The 22,992-nt window shown below is 32.7% G+C and overlaps 1 protein-coding gene across 1 annotated transcript; it reads left to right on the forward strand.

Annotated features, from left to right (window-relative positions):
- Positions 1–15,782: 15,782 nt before the first annotated feature.
- LOC116020288 ((-)-germacrene D synthase-like) lies at positions 15,783–22,591 on the forward strand. The gene is made up of 8 exons (XM_031260772.1): positions 15,783–16,121; positions 19,188–19,313; positions 20,176–20,458; positions 20,605–20,983; positions 21,178–21,396; positions 21,530–21,668; positions 21,842–22,093; positions 22,301–22,591. Exons 1-8 carry the CDS (start codon positions 15,783–15,785, stop codon positions 22,589–22,591), a joined length of 2,028 nt encoding a protein of 675 aa, XP_031116632.1.
- The last annotated feature ends 401 nt before the right edge of the window (positions 22,592–22,992 follow it).

A 22,992-nucleotide genomic window follows, 5' to 3' on the forward strand; every position in this document is an offset into this window, starting at 1 on the left:
ATATATATATATATATATATATATATATATATATATATATATATATATATGTTGACAATGTATTGGAATGGTTGATTTTTGTTAATGAAAGATTTACATTCTTCCCTTTTCTCTATTTATGATTATATCTTGCAATAGTTTATCGATTAGAAGTTAAGGGACAACGAGCACCTAAATACAACACCAACATAAATAATTAATAATATGTAAAGAAAAAGGTTATTAGGTCATATTCAAACTAATTGTTCAAATCCATTGTGCATTCATTTTGGCAGATTTATATTCTGTTAACATCAAGCCATGGATTTGTAGAGATGCCTAAGAAAACCATACGTCTATTATGGTATAAGAAAACCAGCCATCAGGGAATATATTTTATATTTCCTTATTAAATGCCTTGAAGAATAGAAATAGAAAACGTGAGACTAGGACGAGAAATAGAGAAATGACAATTCAAAAATTAAAAAAAATATTTTTTAAAATTTTTAAAAAATATTTTTTAAATTTTTTTAAAAATATACTCCCTCTATCTCATTGTATCTGTCCTAGCTACTATTCATTGGTCAAACCAACTCTTAGCTTTCTTCTTTATTTATTTTCTTTATTATTTGTTACCTATTTTTAAATTTTATTTTTTTATATGTCTAATAGTACTTTTAGTGTAGTTTCTAAATATATAAATTTTGTATATTAATACTAAACTTAATATTATTAAAATTTAAATTAAAAATAAGTTCAGTCAAATATCGTTAACCGAACCAGACACATAATATGGGACGAAGGGAGTAGCAAACAAAAAGTGAAAATATAACAATGTAAGAGCAAATTTTTAAATATTTTTTTATATGAAAAAATATTAATTATAAAACGTAGTGCCTAATAAATAGTTAAATAATACATACGGAGTATCAATTATAACTATGTCAATTTAAAATAAAAATTCAATATCTAGACTTTTTTCTTTTTGAGTACTACTAAAACTTGTGACTTCTCACTTGGGAAGGCCACAATTATGCCGCTTAACTACAAGATCTTTGGCAAGTATTATAATTGTTTATATTTTCTTTAACATCATCATAACAAACAAATACAGACTTACTATGTAAATATATAATTTGACAAACGAAAAGATGTGATAGTTTTTTACGTTTATAAATTCGTATGCCCAATTAAAAAAAATGGGATGAAAAGTTGTTTTATTTTTGGTTGAAATTTTTAAAAAATATTTAATTTGGGTCTAAAACACGTTTTTAATATATATATTTTTTGAATACAGTTGACCCTATTACATTATAGTATGGTCAATATCGCCTCCACTAAAACTCATATCATGACCTCCCACATGAGAAACTCACTACATGCCATCTTAACACAAAGTGCTTGGCATATATATATGGGTCAAAAAATTTTTCAGGGTTTAAATTTTTTAAAACTACTAAGGTAGAAACATGTTTTTAAAAAAATATTTAGATAAAAAACACATGCTTTAAAATTTTTTATTAGTTAGAAAATTGTATGGAAATGTTTCCATATGAGTTTTTGCCCAGGAGCATTTACTAACTTCAAAATGAGTTATTTCTTTTCATAAAAATGAAAAACTAGATAATGAAAAATTGAAAATTCCATTCTACAATAACAACAACAACAACAATAATAATAATAATAGCCACTTTAATTGTATATAAAATACATTTTGAATTTATTAACGCCAACCAAACGCCCCCAGTAGGCTTCTAGTCAAACTTGGATCGCTCCCTTAACTAATTGTCATTTTTCTTATCCGCTCAGACTTTTTTTTTTTTTTTTCAAACTTTAGTTTTGACCATTTTATAGTAAACTACCAAACATACTCCCACTTAAACCATATGCTATTGAAATGACATCCAACTAATTAACTGCACAGTAACAAACTTTATACATTAAAATTCCTATATATTTCTATTAGGGTCACACTTGTGCGAGACCGTCTCACGGATCCTTATTCGTGAGACGGGTCGGGTCGGGTCAAAGCACCATGCAAATGCCATACTTATATGTACAAATCTCACACTTATATGCTCAAATATAACACTAATCAAAAATACAATTTTTGTTACTTATAAGAGAAAAAGTAATACATTTTTCATAATAAGTAATGTTGACAAGTGCCTCTCACTTATAAGGGCAAATATAATACTTTTGAGGAAAAATGTAATACTTTAAATCGAAATGTAAAAGTATTGTATTTACCCTTAAAAGTATTACATTTATCCTAATAAGTAACAAAAAATTTTATTCCTGATTAGTATTACATTTGAGCATATAAGTATGGTATTTGTGCATATAAGTGTCACATTTGCATCTTGACCCGACCCGTCTCATGATGAGACGGTCTCACACAAATTTTTGCCTTTCTATTAACATTAAAATCTGCATATAAGTATGGTATTTGTGCATATAAGTGCCACATTTGCATCTTGACCCGACTCATGGTGAGACGGTCTCACACAAGTTTTTGTCTTTCTATTAATATTAAAATCTGTTAGGATATCTAGACTTTACATTGTAGTATCTATTCATTTATACTTTTCTCAACCTGTTGAAGCACAAAGAGTCAATTTTGATATCTCCTCCACTGAGGCTCAAACTCATGACCTTTCATTTGAGGGAGGCCACTACATGCCGCTTGGCTAGATAACTAGACTTAAATTTCCTTATTTAGGTATAAATATAATAAGTATTTTAGGGGTGCATTACATTAAGACTTTTATATATACTTTTAATTTTTTAAATACTTTTAAAGTGATAGATTTTAAATGACTTTCATATAATCCTTCTAAACATTCATAGAATTTTCTAGACTTTTATAAACTTTGTATGAGTCTATAAAGCCTGTATGACAAATATTTATAAACTTTTAAAAACTTTTTAATATTTAAAAGTATACAAAAAGTCATTAAAACTCTAAATTAACACTCTTAGAAACATTTCATAACTTCTATTAATGCATTATTTATAATTTTCTTACAATAACTTTTAGAATAAATAATATATTCTTTATAGATCCTAATAAATTAATGCATTGCAGTAAAAATAAAACAAATGATTTTCACAAAAACTGTATTATTATACATAACGACAATATCAATCAATTTTCACTAAAAAAAATAGTTCAAATACATAATCAAACTTTAATTTACTTCAAAAGTACTTACAAATATCCTTATTGCGTGGAACAAAATTTAAGAAATTAATAATAATAATAATAATAATAATAATAATAATAATAATAAAATCTCATTTGGACAATTTGAACATTATTCAATCATAGAGATCTTGTGGTGACATGAAATGTTAAATTGACATTGTTACCCTTCAAATAATTATTTAATTTATTTTTCTTCTCCAACACATTATTACTTATATGTATGGATGATCACGATTCGGTTTGAACCTAACCAAACACTGTAGCAATCATACCGAAATAGTATGGACGGTTCTGGTTACGATTCAAAACCGAAAAAATGAAATTAAATAATTGTTGAACCGTGAACTGGAACTTAATCACAGTCATATATAGTGAAAATGATCAACCACTTATTTTGATAAATCAGTACGGTTCAGTTCCAATTTCGATTTTCAACCGCCAATCAAAACTTATTTATTTATTTATTTATTTTTATAATTTTATTTCTTATTTAAAAATAGTCTAAATTCAACAATTATTTTATTTTATTTTAAGGGCAAAAATGTCAACTTAACATTACAGGGGAGAAAAACTACCACTTTTAAAATAACTTAGGGGGAAAAACTGCCACTTTAATAACACAGGAGGAAAAAGTGCTATAAGCACATATCATAGGGGGAAAAACTGTTCTTTATTTTTCATGTTCAACCATCCCATAACCTTGAAACTAATATCACTATAAAAGTTCGAAAGTTCCTTAATAACATCCAACAATCATTTTTTTTTCCTTTTCTACACCAAACTATGGATATCATAAGCAATTGAGGCAAGAGTGTTATAGATAAATTCTCTAACACATTAAATCAATTTATTGTTTCCGTAGTTGAACTATTTATTCCATTCAAATTCGATCCAATTTTTTCTTTTTTGAATAATATTTTGTTGAAGTTGATTCCACATTTATCTCTTGAGATATTATTGATGAAATATATTGTGAGAATGGTGGATCTTGGGAATCTACTTTTACTTCATTTTGTGTAAATTTGTCTTTAACAAAATGTTGATGAATTCTATACTGATTATCTTCTTCAATGTCATAGGTTCTTGCATTAGTTTCATAACGCAATCAGATAGAGTTTTTTCCTATAATAGTATTAATACTCTCAAATACAAATGCAAAATCTTCATAGTCGGCAACAATATATGTGCATAGGTTTGTATGAGTGGGATGAGACTAGAGAAGAAAAGAAAGTAGAAAAAAAAATATGAGCACTTATGAAAGTTATGAAACATACCCTTAAAATTTGTAGAGAAAGTTGAAAAGTTTGGGATTTGAGAGTTCGATTTTAACTATTTATATTTGTAAGAAAAGTGTCTATATAAATCCTAATATGATAGTCTATAAGAGTCTTTTAAAAGTTTAAATTGAACACTATCAAATTTTTAAAGTCATTAAAAATCATTAACAATTTGTAGAAGTCAATAAACCCTTTGTTTAATTTGGAAATAAAGATTTAAAAGGACCCTTCTCTGAGAATTCAGTTTTGGTCCAAAAGTATTTTGGAGTATACACAAGCAATAATGCAATATAATTAATTCAAGAAAAATATTAGTTGCCACCTTGAAATTATCTATTAAAGTTCACTTTTTTATATGACAATCACTACGCCAAATATTATTCATAAGTTTAAAATGATCAAAGTAAATATAAGATCCTTGTACTATAGTGTTTTGTTTAATTGAGCACTTGTACTTTTATATTTTGTTCAATTTCATCCTTGTATTCTAAAAAGTTGGGTAATTAAAAACAATAGTTAATGGTGTTAATAATACCGTTAACATAGCTTACGTGGGCGCTGATGTCATCGCTGCCACATCATGATATTTATATTCTAACTCATATATTATTTTATAAATATTTCAAATTAATTATTTTTACCACCAATATATTACATTAATATGTTTAAAATAAATAATTACAAGCATGTTGACATCAAGTGTTCAAATCTCATTGGAGCATGGTTGTAATTATTTATTTTGGACATATTAATGTAATATATTGGGCGTAAAAAAATTTTAATTTTAAATATCTATAAAGTAATACATAAGTTAAAATATAAATATCATGATGTGACGCTAATTACGTCAGCACCACATAAGTTAAATTAACAATAATATTAACACCGTTAACTATATATATTGTCCTAAATTATACCACTTTGTAAAGTACATGTACTAAATTGAAAAAAAAAATGAAGATAAAAGGACTAAATTGAACAAAACACTACAGTATAAGGACCTCATAGATACTTTGGCCAGTTTAAAATATATGATTTTTTTGTTTTAATTTCATTTGGTTATGTGTGAATTCATTAATCTCATCACAAGATAATAAAAATATAAAATGTTGAAAAAAAAATGCATTTTGGTCCCTTAATTATTCCTTGCTAGTGGTTTTAGTTCCTAACTTTTTACCATTGCAAAAAAATTGTAAGTTTAAACCCTATTAGATCAACAATAAAACTATTAAACACTATTAAAGTATTGCTTAGGTACATAGGTATTTTGATAAAATACAACTAGATGATAAGGGTAGTGTTGTATTTTTCCTCCTATCTAGTCTGTTATAACTGCCTGTAACAGCAGCTCATCTAGTTTGTTATAACCTCTGTAACAGTAGCTCATATATAAGGCTATGGCCTTCAATTGTAAAGACAGAATTCATTACTGTAACTTCCATTTTGCTCCCACCTCAATCTACTTCCAACTTAGCTCTCTAATTATCTCTCTTCTCCAGTTTAGATAGCATGAATTGAGACTTCATCATGGTATCAGAGCCTCATCGGAGCTATGCCGCAGCAGTCATGAACTCCGAAATCGGCGAAGAAAACTCAAGAGGACAGACATCCACACCTGTGAATCAGAATTCGATGAATCAAAATTCAAGTCAGAGAAATGACGAGTTCGATGATCCTTTCTACCTTCACATCACTGAGAGTCCGAACATAATCTTTGTATCTCCTCTCTTGTCTGAGCACAATTATGCCTCATGGAGCAGATCTATGAGGATAGCACTGGAAGTCAAGAACAAATATGGCTTCGTAGATGGAGGAATTCCAGACCCAGGAAAATAAGATCCAAAGCATGTTGTATGGAGAAGATGCAACAGGATTGTATGTTCATGGATCCTCAAATCAATGAACTCCACCATCGCAGAAAGTGTCCTCTACTTTGAGAAAGCAGCTGATATCTGGAATAAATTGAAGGAGAGGTACTCTCAGTCAGATCCTCACAAGATTGCTGAAATTCAGAATGAAATCTTCAAAAATGTTCAAGGTAACAAGTCTATAAATGAGTATTTTACTAAGTGCAATGCTCTATGGGAACAATTGAATGCTATGAGGCCATTGCCAATCTGTAAATGTAATCCTAGATGCTCATGTGCTTTGATGAGTAAAATACAAAAAGAGAAAGAGGATGACAAAGTTATTAGGTTTTTAGAAGGCTTAAATGATGAATTTGAATCTATAGTCAGGAGTCCTTGTTATGGATCCTGTTCCTACTATGGAAAAGGTTCTTAATATGGCCTTAAAGGTGGAAAGGAAGATTAATGCAACAATCACTCAAAAGAGTAGTGAACTAGTCCAATCTAATGCTGTCCAAAACAGTCAGAATCAACCTGTAGATGAACAAAGTATCATAGCCTTCTCAGCCTCAAATAACAGGAAGAAATTTAATGGAAATGGAGGGAGAAACATTTGGTTGCTTGTGTTATAGCTCTACAATTTCCCAAGTCAGGAATAAATTTCAATCAAGGGCCAGAAAATGTATTTTCTTGGGAATACCTGCCAATGTGAAAGGATACTTATTATGTGATATTGCTAATGAGAATGTGTTTGTTTCCAGGGATGTTCAGTTTTATGAGCAGAAATATCCTCTCAAAGAAAACCAGTTAGACATCAGGCCAGAACCATCCATTTCTACTGAGATGTTCAATCCAGTTCTGCCTCTTATTCCCATTTCTACTGAGATAGCCACCACACCTTTGGAGGTCACAGAAGGGGCTGCCAGTCCTAGTACTATGCCAAGTATGGATGAGAGTGTGGGAACAAACAACAACTTGGACAGTGAACAGGCCCTTGGAACAAATAATGACAGTATTGCAGAAGAAGTGGCAGAAGAACATACAACTCAAACACAAACTATTCCTAGAAGATCAGAAAGAACAAGGAACATTCCCACCAGATTGCAGGACTACCATTGCCAATCTATATCAACAAGATCTTCTCCACACTCAATAAACAAGGTTATATCGTATGAATATCTCCCTCCTGCTCATAAGATATGTGCATCATCCATTTTCTCTTCACAAGAACCACAATCGTACAAAGAACCAGTACAAGATGAGGCATGGAGAAAGGCTATGCAGTTTGAAATTGAAGCCCTAGTTGAGAACAAAACTTGGGTGTTAACAGACTTACCTGCTGGGAAATCACCCATTGGATGCAAGTGGGTGTACAAGGTAAAACATAAAGCAGGTGGTTCCATAGAAAGACACAAAGCAAGACTTGTTGCCAAGGGTTACACTCAACAACTAGGGGTGGACAATATTGAAACTTTCTCTCCTGTGGCTAGAATGACAACAATTAGAACCTTCTTGGCTGTAGCTATTGCTAAAGGTTGGGAGATACAACAACTAGACATCAACAATGCCTTCTTGCATGGAGACCTAGAAGAAGAGGTCTACATGGTCTTACCTCCTGGTTTTCAAAATGACAAACCTAAGCAAGTTTGTAGATTGTTGAGATCTTTATATGGACTAAAGCAGGCCAGTGGGCAATGGAATGCCAAATTAACAAAGGCCCTGCAAGACAATGGTTTCCAACAATCCATAGCAGATCCATCCCTATTCACTAAAACCACAGATACATCATTCCTAGCTTAGTTGATCTATGTTGATGAGATTTTAGTGACAGGGACAGATTCATCCCAGATTTCTGACTTGAAACACTTCCTAGACAAGACCTTCAGAATAAAGGATCTTGGACATCTGAACTATTTCCTTGGTATGGAAGCTTATAGAACCTCTGATGGGCTTAACCTATTCCAAAGGAAGTATACACTAGAAATCCTAGAAGAAAATGGTTTTTTGGATGCTAAACCAACACAAACTCCAATCACTGCAGGACAGAAGCTCACCAACCTTGAGGGAACACCTCTTGATAAACCTGAACAGTATAGAAGGCTAATTGGCAAGCTTCTTTATTTGACAAACACTAGGCCAGACATCTCCTATGCAGTTCAACAATTGAGCCAATTTGTGGACAAGCCCAGGAATACACATCTTATGGCTGCTCATAGAGTTCTAAGGTACCTAAAAGGGTCTCCTGGAAAAGGGTTGTTTTACCCAACTCATTCTCAATTAAAGTTGCAAGGATTCTCTGATTCTGACTGGGCCACATGTGCAAAAACTAGAAAATCCATCACTGGTTACTGCATCTACTTTGGACAGTCCCTAATTTCTTGGAAGACTAAGAAGCAGGTTACTGTATCAAGATCATCCTCTGAGGCAGAGTATAGGGCCTTAGCTTCCACAGTATGTGAAATTCAGTGGCTACTATATTTACTAGCAGATTTGAGAGTTCATTCCACTTTTGGTCCTAGATTTATTAGGCGTTTGCCAGATTTAGTCCTCCATAAATAATTTAGCCACATTTTGGCCAGACTTAATAAATGTTGGACAATTTTAGTCCACTGTCCAACTTCACGTTAAGTCTCTGTGAAATTGAAGGGCATTTTTGTCCTTTCTGTTGCTCTTCTTCATCCGCCACTGCACCAACAAGGCTCCTTTAAGTGAGGACGAGGACGTCGCCCCATCTGGACGACTACAATATATGCTCTAGTCTTCTTTAAGTTGCTTTTCTTCTTCTAATTGTTTTATTGAAAACCAAACCACCAAAACATAATATATGAATTGAAATAATTCCAGTTAAGTGAGGACGAGGACTAGGAACGTGATAAGAATCATAAGCAACAATCCCTAGCCAGCGATCTCCCCAGTGCAAATTCCAGTTGAAAGAAGCCGACGTCCTTCGCCAGTCGATTTCAATTTCATGATCTGTGCGAGCCACGATGTCCTTCGGCGCCGGTCTCGGAACAGAACACACACCTCGAACTCCAATGCATTCCAGCGGTTGAGACAACAGCCAGGCCTCACCACTTTGAAGCTCCTCATAGCGCCTCCCTCGACTCAAGTTACGAAACCGGCGGTGCTCAATATGAACTGCCGAGACGGCGGCGGAAGTGCAACGCATTACCCCGTCGTGGGGCTGTAGACAGTGTAGTTGGTGAGCGTAGTAATGCCGCACTCCAAATACACGCGCTGAGCGTACAATACAAACCATCGCTAACCACTACGACATTATAGCTCTTCCCCGTCAACGCTTCGGGTGAACTGGGGAATGAAATTGTAGAGAGACTAGGGCATTTATCATCAACAGAAAATGCAGCCAACAACAACATATGTTTGGGGAAATTAGTGTTACCGTAGTCATCGACATAGAGAGTACTAGAACGAAGGGTCCAGGGCTGTTCTCGAAATGGTTGTCTTCGACGGCACAGAGGAGATTTAGGGCTTTCATCATCAGGAGAAGTGCCATTAATAGATGGATCCGGTGCACCCATTGGCGATTAGCCATTGGTACAGCAGACCTGCGTCCAGAAGGCAGTGAATTTGAAATAGATGAAGTAGAAGAAGAAGTAGAGAGCGGGGGTAGGGTGAGGCAGTCGAAGAGGCAGTCCTTGGTAATGTCTTTCCGGTCGAGATTATAATGCTCGGTGTGGACGTCCATGGAGACCTTCGATTTCGGCGCACAATTCGCAAAGAAAAGGGAGTTGTAGCTGAAAACAACATAAAAAGACCAAAAAGCCCTTCTAATTCACGGTCCACAAACGACACAAGTCACGGAGGACTAAAATTGTCCAACATTTATTAAGTCTGGCCAAAATGTGGCAAAATTATTTATGGAGGACTAAATCTGGCAAACGCCTAATAAGTCTAGGACCAAAAGTGGAATTAACTCCAGATTTGAAAGTGAAATTTAGAATTCCCACTACTATATTCTGTGACAACCAGTCTGCTATTGCAATAGGAGAGAATCATGTGTTTCATGAACGCACTAAACATATTGAGATTGACTGTCATGTTGTTAAACAAAAAGTAAATGAAGGTGTAATCAAGTTGATGTCAATACCTTCACAACAGCAGGTTGCAGATGGTTTCACCAAGGCCTTGCCAAAGTTACCATTTGATTTTTTCCATTCTAAGCTGGGCCTTCAAGATGTTCATGCTCCAGCTTACGGGGGGTGATAAAATACAACTAGATGATAAGGGTAGTGTTGTATTTTTCCTCCTATCTAGTCTGTTATAACTGCCTGTAACAGCAGCTCATCTAGTCTGTTATAACCTCTGTAACAGTAGCTCATATATAAGGCTATGGCCTTCAATTGTAAAGACAGAATTCATTACTGTAACTTCCATTTTGCTCCCACCTCAATCTACTTCCAACTTAGCTCTCTACTTATCTCTCTTCTCCAGTTTAGATAGCATGAATTGAGACTTCATCATATTTTTGTACTTTTTAATATTTCTTATTCAATTATAATATTCTTTAGTCTTGAATTTTCATTTGTAAAATTAAAAAAATTGATTTCAACAAGTTTGTATAATGAAAATAGGTGTTATAAATATATTACTAATGGCTATTATTTTGAGACTTTTCATTTGCCACTTTCCAACTCCCTCATTATGTTGAGAAATGAAGAGTTGTACTATTGTATATATATACATGTTGATGGATGAATAAAAGGTGGTTTTTGAGCTTTTGTGATCTTGTGTTCTTCTTCTTCTTCTTCTCCTTTGCCTTATCTACACTACATTATCATATATATAATCCTAAGCAATTACCGGGCAATCACCACGCGAGAACTGAGCTAATTGAGAAGCCAAATTACAACGCGTTATCAGCACGAGTCTCTATCGTGATTTTCGGTAAACGGTATGCTTGCTATCTTGTCGTGTGCATTTTATTATGAAATCTATGACTTTATTTGTGCATATTGCCTTCTAATATGAATTGGAACCCCCAATCCTTGTGTCTGCGAAATGAGTACTCTCCCTTTTTGATTTTATTATCTGTATATGTGTGCTTCTGATAATTAGTGTGATAATACTTCATGTTTGTTAACTACTTGTGAGTATATGAACCCCTCATCAAGCTATGGTTAAAGTTTTGGGGTAAATACATGGGTTTGTAAATATAAATTATCTTGTTTTATCCTCCTGAATCATGGATATGTATTAAGCTCTACATGAACCATGATGCTTGAAAATGGTAAATACATGTGGTTATGTACCAAATTGTATGTATATGTATCCATGTATGTTCTATGACTTTGGATATCAAATGCATAATCAATTCTTATTATGTTTGTATCGGATTGCTATATTTGCATCAGAATACTAAGATACATATACGCATATTTTTGTAAAATGGTGTTTCTTCATCCATTGTTTGGACATGTATTCAAAATAGTGGTTTTTCCCATTGTTGTTACACATTGCTTCGTAGAGTTACACGAAAATGATGATCTTGTAGATTCATGTCCTCCATTGCCAAATGTGGTTTTATTAAACTTTCTTTTGGTAGAAGCAATTATTAAACTTGGGCTCTAGATATTGAATACATTTGGCATCTAAGGAATTGAGACAAGCTTTTGTTGCTAAGTCACAGAGCACTGATACCCAGAAGGTAAAAGCTCTCATTTTCATACGTCACCACTTGAATCGCGACCTTAAAAATGAGTATTCGATTGGAAGTCCCTGAAGAACCATTTCGACCAATAGTCATCAATTGTCCTTCCTTAGGCACAATTTGACTAGGTTTTAATCTCGAGTTTTAAGATTATAAGTCAGTAATTGACTATAATTTAGCTCTGCATAAAATAGTCTCGCAATTAAAACTCTACAAACAGGAAGTTTCAGATAAATACTTATTTGAAAATACTATGTATATTTTTCATGCGAGTAACCTTGTACTCTAGCAGCAGTACAAGACAACAAATTATGAAGCATTCTAAGCTAATTTTAGCACTCATTGTGGCTAAGAAACATAACTAGTTGTTGATGAAGAATCAAAATGCATGTCTGATTGGTTTTTCACTAGTGCCTGAAGCACATAATGTTGCCCAATCGAGCAATTCTATAAGGGGTTGAGGTCGAGGTTATAACTGGTGTGGTATGAGTTTCGAGCTCAAAAATAAGAAGCAAAGTGATCAAGATAATCAATGACGATCATACTTATTGAGGCAAAATTCTAGCTAGAAGTTTGCTATCAATGTGGTGTGAAGGGCTTTGGTCCCTACGTGCCGCACACCAAAGCATTTTGCCATCGAAGAATGATTCTTTGCTCATCTTGTTGATTCTAGTTTGCCTGAAGCAAATACTGTAATAAATGATGATAATGAAATGATGAGGTATTGATGAAGATGTTTGAGTATTGCATGACAATATATTCATGTATGAGGAGTTAGCTTATGTCTGAAGCATACGTGACCGCAATATTTGAAAAGTTATTGCATGGCCGAGAAGTATATATATACTTACGAGTGCAAAGAAATTTAAATTTACTGATTTTCTTTGCTGATTTTACTACTCGGTTTAACTATTTGAAATTTACTATTCAGAAGTGTACTTCTCTAAGCTTACCTTTCTAATCTTACTTCCCGGAGTTACTTCCCTTAGTTTGGATGCTTATTTATGAAAAGTTTTCTCATGCATGAAATCGTGACCCTCGTATGCAATTAGCTGGTTGCTAATTCAAGGTTGAAATTGTTCCAAAAATCCTATATCAATCCTGGAAGGATTGCTATTATCAAGAAATTATGATAATCCTCCTTTGACTAAATTTAATATGCTAAGATATCGAATCTCCCTATGAATATGTCTTAGTGCAATTCTGTGTTATTTAAGGAGTGGTATACCCCTTTATAAGAACGATCGTTGACTTATGACATACATGATATGATTGATTTAAATGTTATTAGCTTGAAATATAGAAGCAAATGATATCATATCAGTTTGTCCGAAGCAAACGAATGAATGAATTATATCATATCAATTTGCCTGAAGCAAATGAGGGAGTGAATTATATCATGTGAATTTGCACGAAGCAAATTAACCAATGAGTGAAACTAATGGAAAGTTGAGGATAGAGATGTTTGGGAGATCTTGAAGATCTATATTATTTGACAAGCTTCCCAATTTTCCTATGATTATTGTGTACCCTTATAATATCATTTGATATATATGCTTTCATATTTGATCGATCATAGATGATTGCGTATATGTTTTGGGTACTTCATATGTTGCGGTACATTTTTTTTAAAGGCTTTAATGACCCAAATGATATTATAATATGGGCTGAGCTAGTGAGTTGCCTTGGGCAAATATTTTTTTGGTGAGTCAGATTCCTTCAAGTGCATATTATATAAAGCATATTTTGTGGAAGAAAATTCTTAAACTATGTATTTTCTTGTTAGGGACATCAGTTTTATATGCTATCAGAATCTGACCTACTGCATATCATAATTATTCCCCCTAGCTCCTAATACGTGGTATAAGATCAAACATTTCCCTATCTGCGTTTTGTTCATAGTGTGCAGTCTATTTTACTATATCACCGCCATTGCGTACCTCCAAGGGCTATCAAAGCCTCCGTCTGTTGTTTAAATACTTGAGCCCATGATATGGGATCAATATATAATTAGGTACGCTAACTGCACACTTGAAGATCGTTTCACGGCATTAGGGGGAGATAAAAGCCCAAATTTTATAGAATGCCGAGAAATTTCATGGAATGATTGATGAAAAAGATCTTCAGTATTTAAACCCACGTATTAGGTAGACTGAACTAGAAGTTCAGAAGAGGTAAACTGAACTAGAAGTTCAGAAGATATCTAATATGCCAATATATATACTGATAAGAAGAGTGACTAGGTCTCACATATCTTCCCCAACTTGGACCGTATATTTATTTACCAATGCTCCTTGACGCGAGAAGTGTGGAGACATATTGGTATAAAAGACAAGAATCCGCGGAAAGCTAAATCTAGTAAAAAATTTCGTCACTCTTGAAATCTCTTAAAGAAGTATGTCTTGAAGACATTCGTCCAGAAGGCGAAAACCCCCCAATAAATTTACAGGTGCACCCAAAATCATAATATTGGGGATGCGGAACAACCAGATAAAAATATCTCTGGGAAATGGCTAGAGTCTGGTTGATTTAGAAATTGCCATGAATTTTATATATATGGGAGATTTTATGAAAAATATTATAGTTGTCGACAACACAATTGCCTTATAAATTGCTCTTAATATATAAGAATCTGGATCAAGAGCTAGGCACCAGTAGTGCCCTGATTTTTTTTTTAATGTATAAAGGAGCAATTAAGGCATGTACAGCTCAGCTCGCTAAAATTGTATTCTCTTTATAATATGTACACCATTTAATGTTAACCCAGCAGGTTACAAATGGGTGTTTGTAAAAAAGAGAAATACAAACAATTTGGTGGTACGATATAAAGCGAGATTGGCAGCTAAAGGGTTTACGCAGAGATCCTGAATTGATTTTAATCAAATGTACTCTCCCACAACATATGGCATTACATTCCGCTAATTAACATCATTGGCAGTGAATTGTAAATTTAGATATGCAGTTGATGAATGTCATGACCGCAAACTTATGGGTCATCAGATGCTAATATTTACCTGTAAATCCCTGATGGATTCAACCCTTTTGAAATGAGGAAAGCAAAAATCGCAACATGTATCATTATGACTTGAATATTATTGACTGAGTGTTTTCCTCCCGAAGAAGGAATATGAAAATAATATGTACCATTATGTGTTCGTTAAAGAATTGCTAATGGAGTTATTTATTTTATCTTCTCAGTCGATATTGATGGTTTATATATTATTGAAGCACATAAAGAGCTTGGTGATATTAGCTCATGCTGAAAGATGGAGTTTTGAAATGAAAGACTTGGGAAACCCAAGTATTGCCTCGACCTGAAGATTGAGATTCTCTTTGAAAGAGTTTTATATACCAGTTAGCCTACTTGAAAAATGTCTTGAAGATGTTTTATATGAATAGGTATCATTTACTTATCACACTAACGGTAGCCCAATAATCTCTTGAAGTAGATAAGGGACTATTTAGACTCGAAGATGATAATAAGGATATTTTGGGACTGGAAGTCCATTATCGTTGTTATTGGAGCACTATTATGGAACTAGAAGTTCCATAGTCGCATCAGGCCTGATATTGAATTTGCGATGAAATTTCTAGCAACGTTTAGTGCTCCCTCTACAATGAAATATTGAAATGATGTTTAACATATCCTTTAGCATCTTCGAGATATAAAGATTATGATATTTATGTGAGAAACCAATACGTGGTTTTGGCGGGCTACTTGGGTACTGGCTCTTTTATTTTGATCCCCATGATGCCAAGTCCCAAACTGGTTATGCTATATGTTTATCCCCCCAATGTCCCATATGTGGACAAATAAAGATTGTGTTGCCCAAGCAAGTAATAGGTTTGTTAATGAGAACTTTACAAAAGATATTGCACCTAAGTGGTTTGTTAATGAGAACTTTACAAAAGATATTGCACCTAAGTTTTACTACCCACATGAACTCCAGAAGATTAGTAAAATTCTTGTTGAGAAAGTTCGCCCTCGTGAACAATCTGGTAAAATTCTTGTTGAGAAAGTTCGCCCTCGTGAACAATCTGGCAGATTTCTTGTTGAGAAAGTTCGCCCTCGTGAACAATCTGGCAGATATGTTCATGAGAAAGTTCGCCCTCGTGAACAATCTGGCAGATATGTTCATCAAGTTTCTGCCTGCATCCAATTTTGAGTAATATGTTTATAAAATTGGAATGCGTAGGCTTAGAAGATTGTTATCTTTAGGGGGAGCGACAACCTCTAGCTACACTAGAATGGAAAGTCTAGAAGACTTTTGAAATCCTGAAGATTATGCTCTGAAAGCATATGGTTGTACTCTTTTTTCCTTACCTAAGTTTTTCCCACTGGGTTTTCTTAGACTAAGGTTTTTAATGAGGCAACTAATATAGGTGCACTTGATTGGATAGTCCTGAAGACCTTAGAAATCTTGAAGATTATGCCCGGAAGGCTTATGGTTGTACTCTTTTTCCCTTAGCTAAGTTTTTCTCCCACTGGGTTTTCTTAGGCTAAGGTTTTTAATGAGGCAACCGGTGCAACACAATGGTTTAACATATTTCGTGTACTCTTTTCCTCGTCTAGGTTTTTCCCAAAGGGTTTTTCTAGCGAGGTTTTTAACGAGGCATGAATATGATTAAATAATGGCCAAGGGGGAGTGTTATAAATATATTACTAATGGCCATTATTTTGAGACTTTTCATTTGCCACTTTCCAACTCCCTCATTATGTTGAGAAATGAAGAGTTGTACTATTGTATATATATACATGTTGATGGATGAATAAAAGGTGGTTTTTGAGCTTTTGTGATCTTGTGTTCTTGTTCTTCTTCTTCTCCTTTGCCTTATCTACACTACATTATCATATATATAATCCTAAGCAATTACCGGGCAATCACCACGCAAGAACTGAGCTAATTGAGAAGCCAAATTACAACAATAGGGACTATGTACCACATTTAAAGAGAAAAAATTTAGGAAAGAAGATTATATTGTCGATTCTCTATTTTGCTAAAGAAATATCTAAATTGAAAAAGTTAATAAAAAATAAATATAATAAAGTTTTAAAATAAACACGTATTTAGTAATATTTCAATAGAGTTTAACAATTTTGTTAACTCAGGAATTAAAATTACAACTTTTTTGAAGAGTTTTGGTATATATTTCAAATAAAAAGTTTTTAAGGACTAAAATAATTAGAAAAAAATAATTAAGTGATTAAAAATGCATTTTTACCAAAAGATAATTAAATTAAATCAATATTTTTTGGGTAAATAAATTAAATCAATATTGACGTAATGATTTGAATACTAATAACATGTTGACACCTCATTTAAATAACCACAAATTAATCAAAGAAAGTGAGCAAGTAGAAGTCCACTTCGTAATAATCTTTACTGCGTAATAATATGTTCTTTACGCATTTTTCATTTCTAATTTGTCAACATTATCTCCCACAGAATGAGGTTTATGGTTTGCAATGTTTGTAGAGAAAATAAAAAGTGTAGAAAAAGTTGAAAAGTTTTATGGTTTGATAGTTAAATTTTATCTATTTATATTTGTGAAGAAAAAATTTATAAAAATCTTAATATGTTAGAGTTATAAAAATTAATAAGTAGAATACCATTGGACTTTTTAAGACTCTTTAAAAATTTGAATTTTAAGTTGAATACCATCAAACTATTAAAATCATTAAAAATGAGTTATTGTTGAGCATAAATAAATAATATATAAACATAAATGTGCAGTCCAACTATTAACACATAAATGTGCAGTCCAACTATTAGCTTAGGTTTTAGTTGAGATGAAACACATGCTTCAATTTGGTATCAAAGTTATGCCAAAGGTTATATGTTCGAATCTAGCTTCAATTATTGTCATATAGGGTCCTCCAATTATACAGTGGTTTTGATACGTATAATCCTAAAGTGACCGCCCGTGGAAGACCCCATATAGTATTAACTCCATTAAAAATCTTCAAAAATTTTAGAAAATCTTGATTGAACTTATACCTTAGTTTAATTTGGAAATAAAGATTTAAAAGGACCTTGTCATCTGAGAATTCAGTTTCAGTCCAAAAGTATTTTGGAGTATACAGAAGCAATAATGCAATATAATTAATTGAAGAAAAAACATTGCTGGCTACTCCTTGAAATTATCTATTAAAAGTTCACTTTTTTTTATTTGACAATCACTACGCCAAATATTATTCATAATTAAGTTTAAAATATACGATTTTTTAAATTTTATTTTCATTTTTTAAAGAAATTTTATTTTTATTTGCTTACCCGTGAATTGATTAATCACATTACAAGATAATAAAAATATAAAATGTTCTAAAAAAAAGTATTTTTAGTCCCTCAATTGTTCCTTGTTAGTGGTTTTTTGTTTTTAATTTTTTACCATTGCAATATATATTTCTAATTCTTCAAATAAATTGTAGTTTTAACAATAGATTAACAAAACTATTAAACTATTAAATTATTAATTACTTAGTACAGGAGTATTTTAGTCTCGAATTTTTAATTGTAAAATAAAAAATTTGATTTTAACAAGTTCTGTAGTGAAAATATGGCCTATGTACCACAATTGAAGAGGACAAGTTTAGGCAAGAAGATTTCCAATTCTCTCTCTTGCGGGAAGAAATACCAAAACTGAAAAAGTTATAAAGAATAAAGATTATAAATTTTAAAATAAACATGTATTAAGTAATAAATTTTAATAGAGTTTTATAGCTTTGTTGATCCAAGGATTAAAACTGCAACTTCTATGATTCTTTTCAAATTAGTATATGTTTTATGATTTCTCAAACTTTTTCAGTCCAAGGAAAAAGTGCCCCCACCACAAGGTTTGATCCTGTACGACAACCCATTTGAAAGGATACTATAGGTGCTATCATAATACATAGTAGTTGGTTATTGACACTTCATTTAAATAATCACAAATTAAGCAAAGAAAGTGAGCAAGTACAGGTCCTCTTCGTAATAATTTGTTATTTCTAATTTTTCATTTTTCATTTCTAATTTGTCAACAGTATTTCAATTCCCACTGAATGAACAGTTTAACACTCACTAGGCTTTTTCCAGTACACAGTTATTGTAAGGCTCGAGCACGCAAAGTGTACTATAAATAGAGCGCAACCTCCAACAACGTAACATACTACTTTGCTCTATATCTGTCTGTTTCTTGTTCTCGTACTACTGTACTTCTTCTCTTACCAGATAGAAATGGCTGTGAATTGTGAAGTCCTATCAGCTCTTCCATTGGATGAAGTTCCTCGTCGCTCTGCCAATTTTCATCCAACCATTTGGGGAGATTACTTCCTAACTTATTCTTCACAGCCCACGGTAACTTTTAGCCTTAAAAATTAAATAATATATAGTTAAATGTCATTATCATTCTTGGTATACTAATCTCCCCCTCACTCTCTCACCTATTTCTTTCTCCCTATTGCTGCTTCTTTCACTCCATTCTTTTTTGGGATTTATCAATTACTAGAAGTAGTTTAAATTTTCATAAGAGACTGTATATATAAGAAGTTGAGTTAATTCACATTCAAATCTAAGATAAAGGTTATATTTTTACCTAACACTGTACACATCATTCATGGGTTATTAGATCAAGTACGTAACGTATTTATGTCAAAGTAGAGCTAAAGCGTACTAAATAGCACTGTTGCAAATTAAAAAAAAAATCGCACTTAGGCGCCGGCCGGCCTGCCGCCTAGCATTTCATCACAATCGGTGGTCTAAGCGGCCGGCCGGCTAGGCGGTTGATTATGCCACCTAGGCGTTGACTGCCTAGGCCGCATAGTCGGCCGGCTAGCTATTATTCCCTTTTTTTTTGTTTTTATTGTTTTGTTTTTCTTTAAATGAGTTATTTAATTCAAAACCATGTCATTTTGACTGAAATAATTCTAAATCATTCAAACCCTAGTTGTTTTTTAGGCTAATATTTAATGTTTTAGTATTAACTATTAAAGTATTAAATAATTTATAATGATCAATCAAGTCTTAAATTTTTTTTAAAAAAAAACAATAAAATAAAATAAAAAATACACGGACGTCCCGGCACTAAGCACCAGCCGGGTGTATGAGGAGCACCTAGTGATTTTTTCAACCATACATGCTAAATAGTCCATCTATTTTCAGCTTGGCATTTATTGATCTCAATAATATTTTGTAAAGAAAATAATTGTTGTATACACAGGAAGTTGATACACAAGAGTGGCTAGATCATCAGCAATTGAAAGAAGAGATAAAGAACATGCTTGTGGAAGCCCCACACATTTCTTCCCAAAAATTGGAATTGATTAACAAGATCCAGCGATTAGGGGTGTGCTACCAATTTGAAAATGAGATTGAATCTTTATTGGAACACATATTCAAGGCATATGATGATGATTTCAATGATGGGAAAGATGAGAATGATCTTTTTGTTGTCTCTTTGCGTTTTCGATTGCTTCGACAAGATGGCTATCATGTATCAGCTAGTGAGTATATAGAATAGTATTAAATACTATTAACAAAATAGTTATATGCATGAAATAATATATAGAATAAACTGGTAAGATTATATACAATCAAGTTCTAAAGTTTGAAGTAATACATTTTTAACTCTGCATTAATATTTTAACAGATGTGTTTGAAAAGTTCAAGGAGGGTAATGGAAAGTTTAAAGAATTGTTGACGAAGAATGTACAAGCAATGTTGAGCTTGTACGAAGCATCACATCTTAGAGTGCATGGGGAGCAGATTTTGGAGGAAGCACTAACATTTACCACTTCTCACCTAGAATCCATGCTAGGGCTACCACACTTGAGCAATCCTCTTAGGTCACAAGTGAGTGAAGCACTAAAGCAGCCAATTCGCAGGAGATTAACGAGGCTAGACGCACAAAAATTCATATCATCTTTTGAACCTGATGGAACACAAGATGCTTTATTGCTGAAATTTGCAAAATTGGACTTTAACTTGCTGCAGAAGCAACATCAAAGAGAGCTAGGCAGTCTTACAAGGTAAATTTTTTTAGCTATTTCAATATTCAAGCACGCATATACTCCCTCCATCTCTCTCCCATTTAACTTGCTAGATTCTTTTCCTAATAATTATAACAAAGATTATGGTTTTTTTTTTGGGTAACAAATAGTATTATTCATATAATTCTGTAAAATTTAATTTGTATTTTCAAATTGTTATTGTCATAATGTAGGTGGTGGAAAGGATTAGATGTCCCAAATAAACTGCCTTTTGCAAGAGATAGGTTGGTGGAATGCTACTTTTGGATTTTGGGAGCATATTTTGAACCAAAATATCATCTCGCAAGGAAATTTATTCTTAAAATTATTACTCTGACTTCGGTTGTTGATGATATTTACGATGTTTATGGAACCCCTGATGAGCTCAAACTTTTCACACATGCAGTCCAAAGGTCCCAATTTCAATTCTTTCATCATTATATTCGTCACGAATTGCAATTTTCTTTTTCATTTTCTTTTTGTATGATAATTTTTGAAAAAGTAATGTTTATAAAAAATATATGCATATATACTTTTGCTATTCAGATGGGATGCTAGTGCTACGAATCAATTACCAGAATATATGAGGTGTACTTACATTTATCTTCTTGATACTTATGCTGAAATGGAGAAAGAGTTAGCTGAAAAAGGTGAATCGTATCGTGTCAATTATGCAAAAATTGAGGTATGTATATTCTATCTTTTTATTTAGTTCTCAATTATGATGATATTTTTATATAATTAGGTTTACCCTTTTGATTTGACAACATTGAATCATTTTCAGGTTATTAACAAAGTTGGTTCATTATATATAAATTATACATTATATTAACACTTTGATTTCTGATATGTTTTAAGATGACAAAATTAGTGGGAGCATATTATGATGAAGCCAAGTGGTATAGTGATAGTTGCTCTCCAACATTTGAAGAGTACATGAAGGTTGCGTTGGTAACGTCCGGTTACACGATGCTAGCAACAACTTCTTTAGTAGGCATGCAAGAAGATTTTTTAACTAAAGAAGTCTTTGATTGGATGATTAGTGGACCATTAATTGTTCGAGCTTCAGAGATCGTTGGCAGATTAATGGATGACATAGCTGGATATGAGGTAACAATATGATCGAATTTAATCGCTATTTCATGACATTTAATCTATTGGTTTTACTATTTAAAAATTGGTTTAATTTGTTATTCAAAAAAAAATGGTTTGTTGATAATTACTTGAATATAGTGACATCTATTATATATCAATATTCTTTACTTGTTATATTCCTAATTGGAAAATTACTCACACCCAATTGTACCATTTATATAGTTTGAACAACAAAGAGGACACTTAGAATCATCTGTGCAAATCTTTATGAAAGAATATGGAAAATCAAAAGAAGAGACCACGGCAGAGTTGCAAGAACAAGTCATCAATGCCTGGAAAGACATTAATCAAGAATGTCTTAAACCTACTGTTTTCCCTATGGCTATACTTACTCGAATTCTCAACCTTACACGAGTTGTAGATTTACTATACCATGATGGAGATTGGTATACACATTCCAAAACCAAACTGAAGCAGATCATTACCTCTACAATGGTTAATCCGATCCCGTGAATATAAAAAATGGAAAAATTAAACTTATACTGAGTATGATGGTTTCATTTTGATGCTTTTAGTTTTATGTTCTAGTTCGAATAAAGAGTGACATGCAAAAAAGAAAAAAAAAAAAGAAAAAAAAAGAGTGACATGCAATGTGTTTTTTTTTCCACTATCCATGTTGTTTTCTTTATGTTGTGATTCACAATAAAGAGTGACATGTAATCCTTTCTTAGTTTCTTTCTTTTTAATTTTAATTTATGTTTGGATTTAGAATAAAGAGTGTCGTGTAAATGTATAATATAATGTCTTTGTGAGTTGCTTTGTCTTCCTAAGAATAATGTATGTTTGATTGATGCATCAATTTATATTGGCAAGAAATTAAAATTATTTGATACACTAATAACATATGAGTGCTA

The sequence above is a fragment of the Ipomoea triloba genome, chromosome 5 (assembly GCF_003576645.1).
Source record: "Ipomoea triloba cultivar NCNSP0323 chromosome 5, ASM357664v1".
Taxonomy (NCBI): Eukaryota; Viridiplantae; Streptophyta; class Magnoliopsida; order Solanales; family Convolvulaceae; genus Ipomoea; species Ipomoea triloba.

Coding starts and splice junctions, on each gene's coding strand:
- LOC116020288 (XM_031260772.1), top strand. CDS start 15,783: ATGTGGACAAATAAAGATTGTGTTGCCCAAGCAAGTAATAGGTTTGTT. Junction 19,314..20,175: donor CTTATTCTTCACAGCCCACG/GTAACTTTTAGC, acceptor TTGTATACACAG/GAAGTTGATACACAAGAGTG. Junction 22,094..22,300: donor ATGACATAGCTGGATATGAG/GTAACAATATGA, acceptor CCATTTATATAG/TTTGAACAACAAAGAGGACA.